General features: G+C 33.9%; 1 protein-coding gene across 1 annotated transcript; it reads left to right on the top strand.

Moving 5' to 3' along the window:
- The first annotated feature begins 6,326 nt into the window (after window positions 1-6,326).
- LOC134690751 (small ribosomal subunit protein bS1m-like) lies at window positions 6,327-12,229 on the top strand. Its single transcript, XM_063550806.1, has 2 exons — window positions 6,327-6,762; window positions 12,000-12,229. Exons 1-2 carry the CDS (start codon window positions 6,344-6,346, stop codon window positions 12,154-12,156), a joined length of 576 nt encoding a protein of 191 aa, XP_063406876.1. The 5' UTR covers window positions 6,327-6,343; the 3' UTR covers window positions 12,157-12,229.
- Window positions 12,230-17,870: the final 5,641 nt, after the last annotated feature.

Here is a 17,870-nt window from a genome sequence, read left to right as displayed (position 1 = left end):
AATTATATTATTATTATTCTGCTCTAACTGGGCGCCGTGATTGGCAAATAAAATATTTGTTGTTTTTTTGTTTGTTTGTTTGAATATATAAGAGATATATTTTGAAATATTTACTTTTTGCTACATACTGTCATATAAAAAAGAAGATGTGGTATGATTGCCAATGAGACAACTATCCAGAAAAGACCAAAATGACACAAACACTAACAATTATAGGTCACCGTACGGCCTTCAACAATGAGCAAAGCCTATACCGCATGTAGTCAGCTATAAAAGGCCCCGATAAGACATTGTAAAACAATTCAAGCGAGAAAACTAACGGCCTTATTTATGTAAATAAAATAACGAAAAACAAATATGTAACACATAAACAAACGACAACTACTGCATTACAGGCTCCTGACTTGGGACAGGCACATACATAAATAATGTGGCGGGGTTAAACATGTTAGCGGGATCCCAACCCTCCCCCTAACCTGGGGCAGTGGTATGACAGTACAACATAAGAACGAACTATAAAATCAGTTGAAAAAGGCTTAACTCATCAGATAGACAAAACATAAAAGTGGACGTGGCCGGGTACTTAATATACATCCCGACACAAAAAGACACAATGAACAGATCTGAGAGTACTCGCAGCTGGTTCAAAGCCATTAACAACTAATAAAAAAAATCATGCCTCTGAGACTAAGCAATCAATCCGTACACATCCAACATACAATGGATTTAGTGTAAAGACGTCATAAACAGCCAGAGAAAAACATGACCTTGTGCAATGCCAAGTTACAGGTATCGACAGATTGTAGATCCATGAAAATGTATATGTATATAACATACTGCATGTATATTTATATTAAAGTTAAGGAAATTTGTGATTATACTTGAAAAATTAAGATTAATTAAATTTCTAGCACGCAAAGAGTATATTTCTTGACACTATGAAGCCGTTTAAGTGCCAAGCTACTTTGATATTTTGATTTCTTAACAATCATTTGATCATCCTTGATAATTTTTTGATAAATTTTGTCTACAAAGTTGTTTTTTTTACAATATTTCAAGGAAAATACAATTATTTTTTTTTAAATAAGCAATTTTTATTCAAAGAAAAAAACCTGAAAAAAATAATTGTCACTTTTTGTCCGTGACTTTTTGTCCTGTGACTTCCTGTCCTACATTCCCACTGAACAGGCTTCCGATTCTGAAACCAATAAATATGGTGAATCAAGATTTTCGCTCTTGTTTTTTACTTTGAATATTTTTGTAATACTTTGGAACTCAATTCCTCCTTTTTTTTTACGATCAATGTTTTCGAGTGGGGATATATATTCGGTTGGAACACCCTCTTTATCTTGTGTACAATTTGGAAATTAGTATGTCGTTTATTATCACTGAACTAGTATATATTTGTTTAGGGTCCGTCTAAAGGGCGCCTCCGGGTGCGGGAATTTCTCGCTACATTGAAGACCTATTGGTGACCTTCTGCTGTTGTTTTTTTCTATGGTCGGGTTGTTGCTCTTTGACACATTGATTCCCCATTTCCATTCTCAATTTTATATAAAAAAAATTTAAGATACTAAAAAAAAAAAGATTAAAAAATGTTAAATGCATGTACCCTAAAATATACAAAACAGTCTAAAACGAATGCAGTCAATTAAAGTTACAAGAAATCCTTAAAAGCAGTTCGAAATAAGTGAGTCTTAAGACGCTTTTTAAAAACATCTTAAGAATTTACACTCCGCAAGGACGATGGCAAATTGATCCAGAGTGTAAGTGCAGCCTTGTCAAAATGCCTCTCATCGTAGCTTTCCGTTCGGACGTCATTCGCATGATGTAAGAGCTAGCGTACTATTTTCCGACCTAAGGGATCTACTGGACTTGTATGTCGTTATTAAATATTGAAGGTAACTAGGAGCCTAGTCATGCTGGGCTTTGTACACATATAAAAGAACTTTATATTGACAACGGTAATGTATGGGTACCCGGTGTAACGGTATTAGAACAGGCGTAATTGAGTCGAACCTTTTTCGTGTAACCAAATGTGCTGCTGTGTTTTGAACCTGCTGTAACTTACTGACAATGTTGTTGTTAGTACCGTTAAACACTGTATTGCCAAAGTCCAGCCTCGATGTAACAAGGAAGCATGTTTTACAAGCTTCAACTAAAATCAAAGATCGAATTCGACGAATATTCCGAATTTGGTAACAAGCCTTAGTCATCACACTGGCATGATGTTCCATACTAATAGTTTTATCAAAGTACATTCCCAGATTTTTCACACATGAAACGTCGCTTAACACTGCTCCATCAAATGTCAGACGGATATCGGAAAATGCTTAAATTGATGTTTAGGTGGTAAGATTATTTTCGAATCGGCGATGGGGTGTATCATGCGCTAATGGTGCAACCACTGAACTGAACTACATGCTTCTGACTTGAATGTGGTGGGGCTAAACTTGTTTAAGAGCGCCCAACCCTCCCCTAAAATGATAAAGTGGATTTACATCACAAAATGAGATCTAGCTCTGAAAATCAGTTTAAAAAGGCCCAATCTAATTAAAATTAAATCCTTTAATTGCTCCTGTTCTGATATGATGCGCGACATATCAGAACAGGAGCAATTAAAGGATTTAATTTTAATTAGATTGAAAAAGGCTTACTTTGTCGTTTTGTTTTGTTTCTTTTGTTACCTAATCTGACATCGGACTCGGGCTTCTCTTAATAGAGGTTTCTCAACATCTTACGAACGGACGAAACTCTACGAACGTATCGTTATGGAGCAGTGATTTTGTTATAATGAAATCCATAAGTAAATGTCTACTGATACTGCAGTGTGTTTAAAAGACAACAGTTAACAACTTAATATCCTTTTTTGCAACCTTGCATTTTATGGTTGTCATTAAATAAACATCCGTGTTCCAATTTATTTTCTGTTGTTGACTGTTTCGTTTTCTTACGTTGAGCACCATTTGTTGACATATCGTTTATACGCGTTCGATTTATCTCCCTTATCCATTCAAAAAGTGGTTTTTTTATAATGTCCTTGATTAAAAAAATCAACACACCTAGATTGCAATTGGTTGATTGATTGTTTGGTGTTTAACGTTCAGTGGCAAATATTCCATTCATTTCATTGCGAAATTAGCGTTTGGTAAAGGATTGATAAGTGATCGAGATAACACAACTTTAATATATTTCATATATCCACACGTCCCTTCTATGGGTCTAATCGGTTTGAGTTACTATGAGTTTCATTATTTCGTATCGGAGAGTATCTTGAATAGATATGTCGTAACCTAGCTTTTTTATTTCTAATATTTATTGGGAATCAGTTAAAGAAATTCAAAGGTGCACTCGATCTATCGTTAGAAATAGAGTTTTGTGTGTTCTTGTTGAAAGTATGAGTGCTTCAGCCCTAACACAACGGGTAGTCACATAGTTATCAAAATATATATTTTTATATATTACACCCCTAACTATAAAGGAAAATGAGAAATATGAAAAATAGAGGAAATATGCACAGTATGCCATAAAAGCAATAAATAAGAAGAAAAAAAATATGTATATACTCATAATTATACTATAGAGGAAAAATACACACATAGAATAAGAAAGGTCATGATAACAAAAAAAACACAACACAATATATAAGTTTAAATATGTATTTCAATATGTTCCTTTATTTTTCTTGTTGAGTCTACCAATTTACAACAATATTTTAACAATAAGAGATCATTTGGATTTTAGAGGTTGGGGCAAAGAAGTTATCCCGGAACTTATTGGGATGTTTTCTTTTCAAATTTAAATCGAAAGGCGTTCACTCCTAGATTAATTTTACCTCGTGCATCCATGAAAGAATTTTTACCGTTAATCAGCTTCTAGCTATGATTAAAAAAAAATCCTATCCCTTTCGATCCATATACATGAATCTATATTTACCTTTTTCACATATACTAAATAGTGATGTTGTCATCATGTTTATTAAAATTTCTTGTACAATTACTGTCCTTTGATTAAATATTTTTCACTTAAATTTATAGAATAATAAGACTTTCAACTGTGTTGATTGAACAGTAAATTGTATATTATATAGTATATAATATCAAATAAATATAATATTTTTTTTATTCAAAATGGTTTTAAAAAATCAAGCATGCATATTTTACATGTAACAGACATTTCAAAGGGAAGAAAAGCACAGCCGATAATCCAAAATTATAAGATAAATTACTGCTCCCTCTTTTCTCGTTACGGCAAGTTACGTCAAGTAAGGGCGATTTTCGTTCGTTCGTAAGATGTTGAGAAACCTATAATCTGAGTTTTACTGTGCGTATTGTTGTGTGTTAGGTTTTTCTACATTGTCTAAAGATATAGGTAGAGGGTTGATATCTCAAGTAACGCTGTAATTTCACCCTTCTCACGGTTTTTCATGGATTCCCAGTCATTTTTTCAACAAGCTGCCCACACATCTGGTGTTTCTATTGTGATTGGTTGCAAAATTGGCTACGACGCTGGACTATTTCAACCTGTTTCGCCTGCTCCTTTTTATATGGTTTCCATAGGCTGTAAAGGAATTTGATGCGACTGTCATAAAAGTGAGAGGTTTAGCTAGCTATAAAACCAGGTTCAATCCACCATTTTCTACATTAGAAAATGCCAGTACCAAGTCAGGAATATGACAGTTGTTATCCATTCGTCTTTTGATTTTGCATTGTGATTTTTTATTTTCCTTTTAGAATTTTCCTCGGAGGTTAGTATTTTTGTGTTTTTACTTTTGCTTAGTAGTCTAATTTGGATATCTGACCATTGCAACATAGGTGTTTGTCTTGTTTTCTTGACAGTATTTAAAAATAGCATAACCAAGATATTTAAATTCATTAACTGTATTAAGGTCGTTTATCAAAATAAAAAATGAAGGAAAATTGGGGTAATTAATTCTTCTTCTTCTTCTTCTTCTTCTTCTTCTTCTTCTTCTTCTTCTTCTTCTTCTTCTTCTTCTTCTTCTTCTTCTTCTTCTTCTTCTTCTTCTTCTTCTTCTTCTTCTTCTTCTTCTTCTTCTTCTTCTTCTTCTTCTTCTTCTTCTTCTTCTTCTTCTTCTTCTTCTTCTTCTTCTTCTTCTTCTTCTTCTTCTTCTTCTTCTTCTTCTTCTTCTTCTTCTTCTTCTTCTTCTTCTTCTTCTTCTTCTTCTTCTTCTTCTTCTTCTTCTTCTTCTTCTTCTTCTTCTTCTTCTTCTTCTTCTTCTTCTTCTTCTTCTTCTTCTTCTTCTTCTTCTTCTTCTTCTTCTTCTTCTTCTTCTTCTTCTTCTTCTTCTTCTTCTTCTTCTTCCGAATACGGGAGTAGACTCCTAGGTAGGAGTGTAAAACTTCCCAGAAATTGTGTGCTATGTACATATGGACTTAATTTAAAAATAATATGACAAAGAAAATCGTTATCAATAACATATATACATTATGTACAGTGGCTTAAAAGTTTAATAAGTTGCTGTGGATCCTTCAAGTGTTAGAGTGGATATGCCACTTTTGAAGGATTCCAGGTTGTCAGACATACCTATTGCTTCAGGTAGTGAGTTCCAGTCCGAAATAGTGCGAGGATAAAATGAAAATGTATAGAAATCTTTATTTGTGGATATTTGCCTAAATTTATGTTTCCCCCTAGCTATTGCGTCTATCAGAAATTGTTAAGTTGTCCTTAGGAACTTCAACTAACCCCCAATTTATTTTATACAGCATAGTTAATCTAGCCTTTTTCCTTCTTAATTCTAAATTTTCCCATTCCAATGATTTTATTTAATTTGAAACTGCTCCAGGTGATCTGTCTTTATAATCATTGAAGACAAACCTGGCTGCCTTACGCTGTACCTGCTCAACCTGAGTGATGTGTTGTTTTTTGTACGGACCCCAGACAGGGGAAGAGTATTCGACGACCGGACGGACAAGTGATGTGTGCAGTTTTTAAGTTCCTACGAAGAAAACCTAAGGTTTTATTTGCCTTACAAGTAATATTGTTAATATGCGTTCCCCAATCAAGATCATGGCTTATAGTTATGCCCAAGGATTTCTATACAAATCCTTGTTATGCCTAAATATTTACTGTCTTTTACTGCTTCTAAAATATGATTATGTAATATATAATCAAAAGTGGAAGGTTATATTTTTTTAGAAATATGAATTACATAACACTTCTCAGGATTAAAATTCATTTCCCAATCCTCTTCCCATTTTACTAAAATAATTAATATCGTACATTGCTGTTTACTCTCAATTTTAAATATACCTTGGGTATTAGTTGTTCCATCAACTCAATTTGTTATCTTTAATTTCATTGGACAATTCATGATTGAAAAACAATGGCGGCCTCCATGTTGTCAACAAGAAATTTGTGCCGATTTATAAATTTTCGAAACAGAACAAAGCTCGTGTCATTTATGTGTTCATCGTCAGGTTCGGACGACCCTCCATCAACACAACAAACACACAATCAAACAGAAGATACCCAACATGTTCACAAAGTTGTCCAAGCTTTCGAAAAACTAGACAAAATCGCCCACGACGTGAAGGTCGAAGACGAACCAATCAAGCAAGCAAAACAAGTTGACCCAAATGAAAGCTTTGCTTCCTTGCTAAGAAAATCAAAATTACTACAGATTGGCAAACCAGCGGGAAAAATTGTAACTGGAAAAATTATTGAAGTGCAAGATACAGATTTGTATATTGACTTTGGAGGAAAGTTCCACTGTGTTTGTCCAAAACCAGCAGTAAAGCCTGAGTAGGTGTAATTGTTTAATTATGTTAATGTGAAATATCTTTTAAAAATTCAGCAGCAATATGACGTATTTTCACTTGTATGCAAATTTGTCTGCCATTAGGTAAGATCACACAGGTTCCCGTAAATTTGACATCATAATTTAAAATATTTGACATTACAATTTAAAAGTGATTGTTGCTTGTCGTCAAAAGGTTATTCGCAGTCGATCTAAGGTCGTTTTTTTTGGCGGAAATTTGCCCCAAAGAGGGTCTTCAGGTGCAAAAAGCGTCAATTTTGCCGATTTTTCACCCCTTCTCTTGACCCAGAAGACCTTGATTCATCAGTCTACAGAAGGTCATTTGGACCCAAAATTCCTAATTTCACGATTTTTGCCGATTTTTGACTTCGAATGGACCCAAAACCGGAAGTAGTTGTTTCCTATGCGTATTTCATTAATAATAATGATCAGTAGTTATATGGCCGTGGGTTTGCACTATCTTTGCCAGTTTTATGCCTCTGAACTTCTTGTGTAAGATACAGATGTGAAGCCTACCCCTCCAGAAAACCGAGTTTTAGCCAATTTCAATTTTCCAAGTCCGTATTTGTGCTCAAAATGCTACTTATACATGAGAAACGTGAATATGGATAGCCTCAGGTTGACGGGACATACAAAACTTTTAAAATAAGTATCATAAAGTGGACTTCTAAAAGTATGGAACGCCATTGGAGCCAAATAACGGTTATTAGGGTCCGCCCGTCAAAAGACGGTCACCGCATGGTAAGGGTTAATATCTAATAAAAAAAATGTTTTCTTGTCGCTAAATAGTCTTCTTGTCGCTTGTTGTCGCTAAAATAATTCTTGTTGTCGCTAAAATAATTCTTGTTGTCGCTTGTTGACAATTGTTGTCGCTTATTAGTGAGACCCATATAAAAAGTTCAACAGTAAATGAAATAAAAACTTAATATTTTAACTATTTAAACAAATCACTCTTATTTAATCTGTTAATCAGTCTCCTGTTTTTAGCATGCCATTAATAATTGCAGCCCAGTATGCTCATTGTGGGATGACAATTGTTTTAGAATAACTCATTAACTGGGAACTTTAACCCAAAAAAAATGCATATTCCAAGGAACGGGCATAAACAAAACATGCCAATGAAAAAAAAAATATGACGTTCCTTGTGGTACTGATCAATGTGATCATGAGCAAGAGTCACCTTGGGCCAGAGTAACAAAATAGGATTCAGATAAATGTATAATTTAACAGATATTTAATTTCAATTATTTGCTTATTCACTTTATCCATCTAATTGTAACAATAACAGTTTGCAGGGGCCGATCCAGGATTTCCAGTTAAGGGGGGTGCAATTTTTATCTTTGCCGAGCGTAGCGATGCGAAAAATTTTTGAAGGTTTTTTTAGGTCAAATTATTGAAATATTGTTCTAAAGGGTTGAAATGTAGATATTTCGAACTATTGTGTGTTAAAATTTATAGCGAGGAATTAAAGTTTAAAGCTGAAACAACCTTAATCCACACCTGACAACAATCTACAGATAGACAGGCGGACAGACCAAGGTTGGCAAAAAAGTGGTCAATACTAGTATTGACCATGCCAGTGGTAAATACCGGTAATTACTGGGAAATACTGGCAAACACCAGCAAATATTGAAATTTTGAGTGGTCATTACTATATAAACCACTCTCTACCTGGTCAATTATAATAACTATCAATAATTAAATATAGAAAGTGTTCAAATCATTTTTAATGCTTTCAATTCTATTTCTATTGTACAAATGTAGATTCAAACAAGGATCTATATTGATAAATGTGTGGTAAAAGATAAAAACGTTTTGTCCCTGCTTTAAAATTTCTATTTCCAGCATGAATAAGGATTTGTCATACAGTTAAATAGACAGGAAATAATTACATTGTACTTTTATTACTTTCAACCCATGTACTGTCAAATTTTATTGGGGGCTGTTGTTTAAGTAATTAATTTTTCACACCTAGCAATGCCAGGTGATAGTTAAAAAGACACATGTAACTTCATTTACCTGTAGTTTTATTTACTTTTAATTTTAATTACCTGTAAAATCATACATTTTGAAAAAAAAATATTTTGATTTATAAATGTTGAAATAAAATGTAAATTTTTATATACATGATATATATCTGAGATAAACAATATCATAATTCATAATAACTAAATTTTAAATCAGTAGGAATAAGTGTTATAAATGAATTAAACCTCAAATTCATTAATTTTATAAGTTGACACATGCATAAAAATTAAAGTTAAGTATATTAAACTTTTTATTAAGTTTTTTACTTCAAATAATAGTAAAAACAACCATGAAAATTTCAATTGACCAGTATTTTCCAGTATTGACCACTTGGGGAGTATTGTCCGGGGCGGTAAATACCGGTAAATACCACTGGTAAATACCGGGGGTTGTATTTACCACCCAACCTTGGGACAGACGGACGCCAAGTTAGACAAGACAGATCACAATTGCTCACCTGACCAATATGTTTTTCAAACGAAAAGTTCTACTTTTACCAGCGATTTTTAATTGTCCTTTCATACTATCTGTTTTTCACTTTTTTGATTTTTGGAGTTTTTTGTGTTCACCACAAACAACTAAAATCAGAATGAGATGCATTTACGCAGTTATATTTATTTTCTTGGAATCCCAAGCATACAGTAATACGTACGGTACAGAATTTGGCTAAATATTTAGGTTGCAAGTGTGAATTAATATAGACACAGAGATACAAATTAATAAACTAAGCTTTCGCTTGAAACAGTATTTCTATCTTTCATTACGGATATTATAAAAGAATCTCACCTGCTGACTGTTTTCTTGACCGTGTCATGATGAAATTGTGAAAGTGAGTAAGGGATGTTTTTAAACTTCGATTATCAAACAAATTGATTATAAAAACCGCAAATACAATGTAACATTTGATTTTACTTTAACTGCTAAAAACCTATTATATTTGTCATCAAATGAAGCTCCGCGTTTGACACCTTCCTTTGAAATTATTTATAGAACTTTAATAAAGCGTAGGTCAGTTGATTAGGGAGCTACCATTTGATTTTTATGGGGGGGCTAGGATGAAAAATTTTGTCCTGCATTTTTTTTTAGCTGTAATCTCTGTCCTGCCTTTTTATTTTTCACTCTGTTCGGTCCTGCCTTTTTTTTTTAGTTTATCCTTACTTTTTTTTACCTAAATTGTCGTCCTGACTTTTTTTTTTGCAAGAGTCTCATCCTGCCTTTTTTTTTACTCAAAACTCCTGTCCTGCCTATTTTTTTCAAATTTCATCCTAGCCCCCCCCCCCATTAAAATCAAATGGTAGCTCCCTTAGTAATCACGTTGATTCTGTTAAACTGACTGTTTTATTCACTTTGAATGTTAAAAAAGATTGAATGGTCTCTTCTGATACTTAAATATGTTGAAGTCAACCCATGCTTTGCAAATTTTAGGGGAGGGCACACGCCCGCCACGCCCCCGCCTAAATCCGCCCCTGGTTTGTATAACTAAGGGAGCTACCATTTGATTTTTATGGGGGGTCTAGGATGAAAATTTTTGTCCTGTTTTTTTTTTAGTTGTAATCTCTGTCCTGCCTTTTTAGCTCACCTGTCCCGAAGGGACAAGTGAGCTTATGCCATCACTTGGCGTCCGTCGTCGTCCGTCGTCTGTCGTCGTAAACTATTTCAAGAATCTTCTCCTCTGAAACTACTGGGCCAAATACTTTCAAACTTTAACTGAATGTTCCTTAGGATATCTAATTTATAAATTGTATCCGAAGTTTTGATCTATCAACAAACATGGTCGCCATTGCTAAAAATAGAACATAGGGGTCAAATGCAGTTTTTGGCTTATAACTCAAAAACCAAAGCATTTAGAGCAAATCTGACATGGGGTTCATTGTTTATCAGGTCAAGATCTATCTGCCCTGAAATTTTCAGATGAATCAGACAACCTGTTGTTGGGTTGCTGCCCCTGAATTGGTAATTTTAGGGAAATTTTGCTGTTTTTGGTTATTATCTTGAATATGATTATAGATAGAAATAAACTGTAAACAGCAATAATGTTCAGCAAAGTAAGATCTTCAAAATTGTCAATTGACCCCTCAAGGAGTTATTGCCCTTTAAAGACTTTTTTCACAATTTGTTCATCATGTTGACTTACTTTAAAAAATCTTCTCCTTTGAAACTGCTGTATCAATTTCAGCCAAACTTAGGCTAAATGAGTTTCAGAGTATCTAGTATAAATTTTATATTTTATTTCCTTGTATGTCAAGAAACATAGCTACTATGGCTAAAATAGAACATAGGAGAAAATGATTATTTTTTTGGCTTTTGAAGAAAATAGGACGATCCAAAAAACATTTAAATAAATTGGAAAGCCAAAATAATCATTGATGAGAGATTTAACCAAAAGAATTAAGGTGAGCGATTCAGGCTCTTGAGAGCCTCTTGTTATTTTTTACTCTATTCGATCCTGCCTTTTTTTTTACAAGCTTATCCTGACTTTTTTAACCCAAATTGTCATCCTGCGTTTTTTTTTTTGCCAAGATGCTCATCCTGCCTTTTTTTTTTACTCAAAACTCCTGTCCTGCCTATTTTTTTAAAATTTCATCCTAGCCCCCCCCCCCCCCCCCCCCCCCCATAAAAATCAAATGATTTTGATAAAAAAAAAAAAAAAAATTTAACCCATATGATCCATAAACATGCATGGTTATCTGGACCGTATATGTGTATACTCATTTAGTCCAACTGTACGCGTAGGGTCGGACTGTACAAGTATACGTATACTGTCCTGACTGTACGTGTACAGTCTGAATACTCATATGGTCTTGAACAAAGATAAATCAATTCAAATTTATGACATACCGGTACTAGCCATTTTTTAATGTCAAAATTTTCATTTCTTGACTAACAGATATATATATTAACAATCTTTGTTTAAATTGAATTGGTCAGATTTAAACCATCCTCGGTCAAGTTTTGTCATTATATTTCGTTAAGTGAAATAAGGGAAAAAAATGTTCATACACGTACATACATACAAAAAGAATACAAAAACAATTCTATGAAAAGTTGAGAATTTAAATTCAAATATATATCCTGTAAATTCCGAGTCTGTATTGTTTACTGGTTGTATTTTAACCAGGGGTTACCATGGTTTCACATGTACATGATGTACATTTATCTTTCCAGTTTAAATATATTAATTTTACTATTTCAGATTATACCACAGAGGAGTCAAAGTGAAATTAGTGCTGAAGGATTTAGAAATGTCATCCTCCTTTCTTGGTTCAGAAAAACATTTAACCTTGTTAGAGGCTGATGCAGTATTGTTAGGATTGTTAGATAAACAAGAAAATAGCAGTTTAAACAAATGATATATTACTACCAAATAGCAGTGTTTTTTTGTTTGTAATGAGGCCAATATTAAATGTAAGAAGGTACACAATCTGCACAGAATTTTTTTTCACCTACTAGTCTGGAAACTAAATATGAAAATTTGTCCCTATATGACTATATAAAATTTTGAAAATTTTCACTTATCCGAAATCAATATTTACTAGTCTTGGGCATCGGGCTAGTGGCTTACCGTGCAGACTGGGTACATGTACATGTATGCAGTCTTATGGTGATGGACATAACTCTTTCCAATTATCTAAGGGTCTGAACGGGGGTCCCTCATTTCTGTAATTTTTCTGGAAAACGTATCCCACTATATCTTAAAAACAAAGTAGACCATGTCTCTCTATCAATCTGTATTCTATCATTTTGTTTACCTGCATTGATATGCTACTTAAGAATTAGGTATACTGTAAAATCAGAAATTATTGTGTGCACTTATTATTTCCATCTGACATTTTAAACTTAAGGTGGTACGTACCTAACACTACAGGGAGATAACTCTGTAAAGTCAGCTAAACGTTTTAATAACGTTGCGTTGAGCTTCTCATTGATCAAAATTAGTGTTTGTCAAACTGCTATATAACCAGTGTAATTTTTCTGTCAAAAACAGTTGGTTCAAAGTTTTTTTAAATTTTTATATTTTTGTTAAAGGGTCAAAGTAAATACTTTAACAAAATTTTATGAAAATTAAACGAGCCAAATTAATTTAAGTTAAAGTGTTGGGTACCACCTTAAATAAGATTTTAATTTTTACGATTTTGAGGAAAATCCTGCTTAATTCCAATATAATAATTCAAAATGCACATTTTTAAAAATTATTGGGTTAACAACTCTGTCGCATTATTCACAATAATAAAAACCTCTCAATAATTTCTGATTGAATTTACAGTAGTAAAATGATTGCAAATGAGACAACTTACCAACAGAGACTACATGAAGGAAGATGTCACAACAATACAGTGTAGGTCACCATAAAACCCTTGGCAATGAGCAATACCCTATTGTAAGCTATAAAAATAATAAAAGACCCAGAAATGAAAAATGTAAGACAATTCAAATTAGAGCACAAACAACCTGATTTCAGTACAGTACAAAAAAAAAAAAAACAGAAAATAAATATCTTAAATATGATATATATATGCCAACAAATGGCGACCACTGAATTACATACTCCTGACTTGGGACATGCACAAATAGAATGTGGTTGGTTTACACATTTTTGTTGGTGCCAAACCGACTCCCTAAGTTTAACAAGGGATAGTGGTTTTACAGTACAACAGAAGGACTAATTAAAAAATCAAACGTCATGCAAAAGTTCCATCTTGTTCATTTTATCGAACAAAATTCAGAAAATTTGTATGTCCTTATACTCTGTACTGTAAAATCAAATGAAAATAATGACCTGCTTTGTAAATATTTTAACACACAAAGTTACTGACATCTAGTTGATTAATTGAATAATTGCTAAACGTCCAGTGGCAAATATTTCATGCATGTTCAGTATTAAAACAAATAGGGGTCATCCTGGATGAAGGTCTGGAAATTTATAAATGCATTTGAAAACGAAAGTTTATTGGATAAGAACAGAAATGTTAAGTAGACACATACTAACTTAACGTACAGAGAGGGTGGCACTATCTTCACACTAGGCATTAGATTGAACTTGGGCCAACAACAACTAATTATTTCTTTTTTTTTATCTAAGTTAAGGTTCATTCAAGTATTTGTTGATATCTAAGTGAAATGATCTGAACCAAAGTTCTTGTTTATAGTTCCAATATACGGCGGTGCAATATGATGACATACAGTTCCAAAACTATGAATCATAGACTGAGCGTACAAATGTCATTTTTTCATTAAAGATTTTTGACGGCCTCCCTTATGCATCTACAGATAACAATGTGTTTGGTTTTTTTTTTTTAAACATTTTATTTTATTTTGGGGAGAGGGGGTATTGTTGGCATGTTCCTAAAGTAACTATTGTCATCCACACTGTACGCCCCTGGAAATATTAAGGAATTGGTTCAATTTTCGACTCTAATTTTCTCTGAATGTAGGATACAGGGGTTATATTTGATTGCAGAATCAGATTCGAATTGACTTAGCTTGATTAATTGTGAAATAAAACAACAGTTTAAAATATACAATAAGACGGCAGTAACTGGTTTCAGAATATTTATACAAATAAATAAAAATATATAGACGTATTATATTAAATTGGATCGTGAGTTCGCCAAAGCGTTGTGCATTTACAAGATTGAGTTATGTCCCTTTTTACGTCTAGATGTGATTTCTAATTAATTTCTGGAACTATTATACTACAGAAATTAACAGTATGGCGAATCGATAAATAGCGCAGGTAAAGTCTCGTTCTAACGACTGTGATATAAATATTATTACACTGATTGGTGTGACGGATTCGAATAGTCCCAAATAATTTGCAATTTTTTTTTAAGACAGTTTTATTTTTCAAATAGTTCGAGATTACTCTGACGTCCAGCGCCTATTTTGCCACGGCCCCAGCATGACTGGCAAAACAGCCGTTGGACGTCAGAGTAATCTCGGACTATTCAAAGTGCACACAATACAATTATATAATATAGAAATACAGCGATTCTGAAACAGAAGAAATTGTATAAATCCGTCTCCTCTTTACCTTACAATATAAAAAAGAAGAAGATGTGGTATGATTGCCAATGAGACAACTATCCACAAAAGACCAAAATGACACAAACATTAAAACAACTATAAGATTATCAAATTGATCAAATTGGGAAAATAGTGTAAAGCAACCGCTATTATTTATTATATATATATCCTTGATACATATAAGAAAGGAGATATGGTATGAACTCGACTTGATGAGAAAACTACTCACCAAAGTGGACAATCGTACGGTTTTCAACAATGAGAAAAAATCCATACCGTATAGTCGGCTATAAAAGGCACCACCTCGACAAATATTAACAAAAAACCAACAGAGAAAATAATCGCTCAATTTTAACAAAATAATTTTCGAAAAAAAATTAAGACGGACACCATTCAACGATAATCACCAAAATATAGACACATAAAGAGTGTGGTGGGGTTAATAAATGTATTTGAAGTATTTAGTCTGTGGTTAGACAGTTACTCAAAAGCCAGTTTGATTAAAAAATGTGAGCAAACCGTTTCTAATTGTGGTTTCCGCTATGAAAATCATGTGTACATGTTCCACAAAATACAGTTACAATACAAATCCAAAGATTCATAAAACAATGATCACCCGGTTTCAAAAATAAAAACTTCAAACGTTTTTTCAACAATTAGTTTTTGCTTAATAAGCTTAATATAATGACATTACGACAAGAAGTGCATGCGGATCTCCACCTGTCGGCATATACAGAGGCTGAAATAAACTACAGGGTTGAGTTCAATAACGCAGCAGCTACGTATCGTTACGTAGATTTTGACCATTGAATACTAGTAGTTAGCTATAGACTAGTTGCTACATATACCAGTATATTGATAGCAGCCACGATTTTAAACTCAACCCAGGTAATCATTTCCGGTTTAAAAATGGCTAGGATTTCACGGGTTGTTTTTACACAGGTTCCTGTTTCTCGTCTGCTATTAAAATCTTGATCATGCATCCTGTAAACGTTGAAGACTGTGGTGCATGACCGATTTTTTTGTTATTATTGCAAAAAAATATGATTAATGATTTAATCAAATAAACATTCGTCTGTCTATGTATTCATATAAGGTATAGTACCTATCAACTTTTAAAATTTAAGATTTAGGATCCGAAAGAAGGTCAACTGCACGTCATGGTTGATTTCAACAAGTAGACGAATTTTAATCAGCTTGGTTGCGTTCAATACCGTAGCGGCTACGTAGTGCTACGTAGATGTTGACTATTGAACGCGTAGCTATAGACTAGTTGTTACAGATATTGATCACAGCTACGTAGCTGCTACGATATTGAACTCAACCCTGATAGTTTTATAGATCTATGCTTTTGAGTCTGCGTCATCACTTCAATGCATTAAAAAGAATTTCTTCAAATGTTTATTTTCTAACCTGGTGATGACAAAACATTCACCAGGATAAAGTTAAACTTGTCCTTCAGATGCAAGTGTTTCTACACTGCGTCGATTCAAATGTACTAGTTATAATATATTATGACGTCTTGAATGGCTATATATTTTTTTTCTTTGACGCCTTACTTTTGACGCCTTACTTCAAAGTAAGGCGTCAAAGAAAAAAAATGTGGAGCCTTTCAAGACGTCATAATTATTTGGGCTAGTACTAGTAAGTGCTTTCAGCTGGAGACGATCATTTCATAATCCAGAGGATCTGGACCTGGAGCGAAAAACAATAAGATTAAAAGTCCATCAGCACACCTACCTCACCCCGCACATACAAAAAAAATAATTCTGATCTAATATTACCAAATTAGTTTAACCACATTTTCAGGCACCGTATCAGTTATTTTTGGTACCTCCTATTTGCTGTTAGCAGCAGATATCAAACGATTAAATGATAGCGGGTTCTGTAACATTAATTGTTTTACGATTATAATAGACTTGGATGGACTATTTAGACGTTGACATTATGTATAGACGTCAGCCTGACTTTTATTGAATACTTTGCTCTCTACATTTATTCTGTTTTTATGTTGTTGGTCTGCAGTCTCATTCATATTTCCCCCTATAACGTGCCTCAGTAGTCTCGTACTGTTTTAGGCTCTATTGCATCATCTCTATGGCGCTTGTCGGTAAAAGAGACTTGGAAATTTGATATATAGATTGCTGCTTTTCCGCTTTACACGCGACATTAAGGAGTTAAAAAGCGATTGCTAGATTCTAAATATTGTGTCTTGGTAGGTTGGCATGTCTTCCTGTGGACTGTTACCGTATCCAATAGTATCGTAATAATTCTGCTATACGCGTGTCGATCAAGAACAAAGAAGGGTTCATATGCATATTGCATTAACATGTTCTCGTACTTAATTTGACGCTGGACGTTAAACATTTATCAACAAACATTTTCCATTGCTTATAACAGGAACCTGGAATGTCCTCCTTCGAACATATGATACTATACGCCTAGCGTCTTTGTAGGGGTGTACACGTATAAGCACCCGTCTACGTCAACCATGTGTAGGTGAATGTTTCTTTTTGTATCAATCTGATGAGTTAAACCTTTTTCATCTGATTTTTATAGTTTGTTCATATGTTGTAATGTTACAACAGACCCAGTTTGAGGGTGGGTTGGCGCCTTCAAACGAGTTCAACCCCGCCACATTCTGTATATGCCTGCCCAAGCAGGGGCGGATCCAGCCATTTCAAAAGGGGGGGGGGGGGGGGGTTCCTAACCCAGGACAAAGGGGGTGGGGTCCAATTACATGTCCCCTTTCAAATGCATTGATCGTCCAATAAAAGGGGGGTTCCAACCAACGGAACCTCACCTCTGGATCCGCGCCCCCCAACTCGGGCGTCAGTATTTGTCGTTAGTTGCTGTGTTAGATATGGTGTTTCGGTTTATTCCTTGACTGCCAACATCCTTTGATCTACCGACAATTTACCTGTAAATTTATGTTGGCATTCGAGGAATAGGTGTAAGTAGTTATCACAACAAAAGTGCATGCTTATCAAAACAATCATACTAATTAAACAGATGGGTAAATTTCAGGTAGCTAAATCTA

This window comes from Mytilus trossulus, chromosome 11, assembly GCF_036588685.1.
Source record: "Mytilus trossulus isolate FHL-02 chromosome 11, PNRI_Mtr1.1.1.hap1, whole genome shotgun sequence".
NCBI lineage: Eukaryota > Metazoa > Mollusca > Bivalvia > Mytilida > Mytilidae > Mytilus > Mytilus trossulus.
This window is presented reverse-complemented; position numbering and strand designations above follow the sequence as displayed.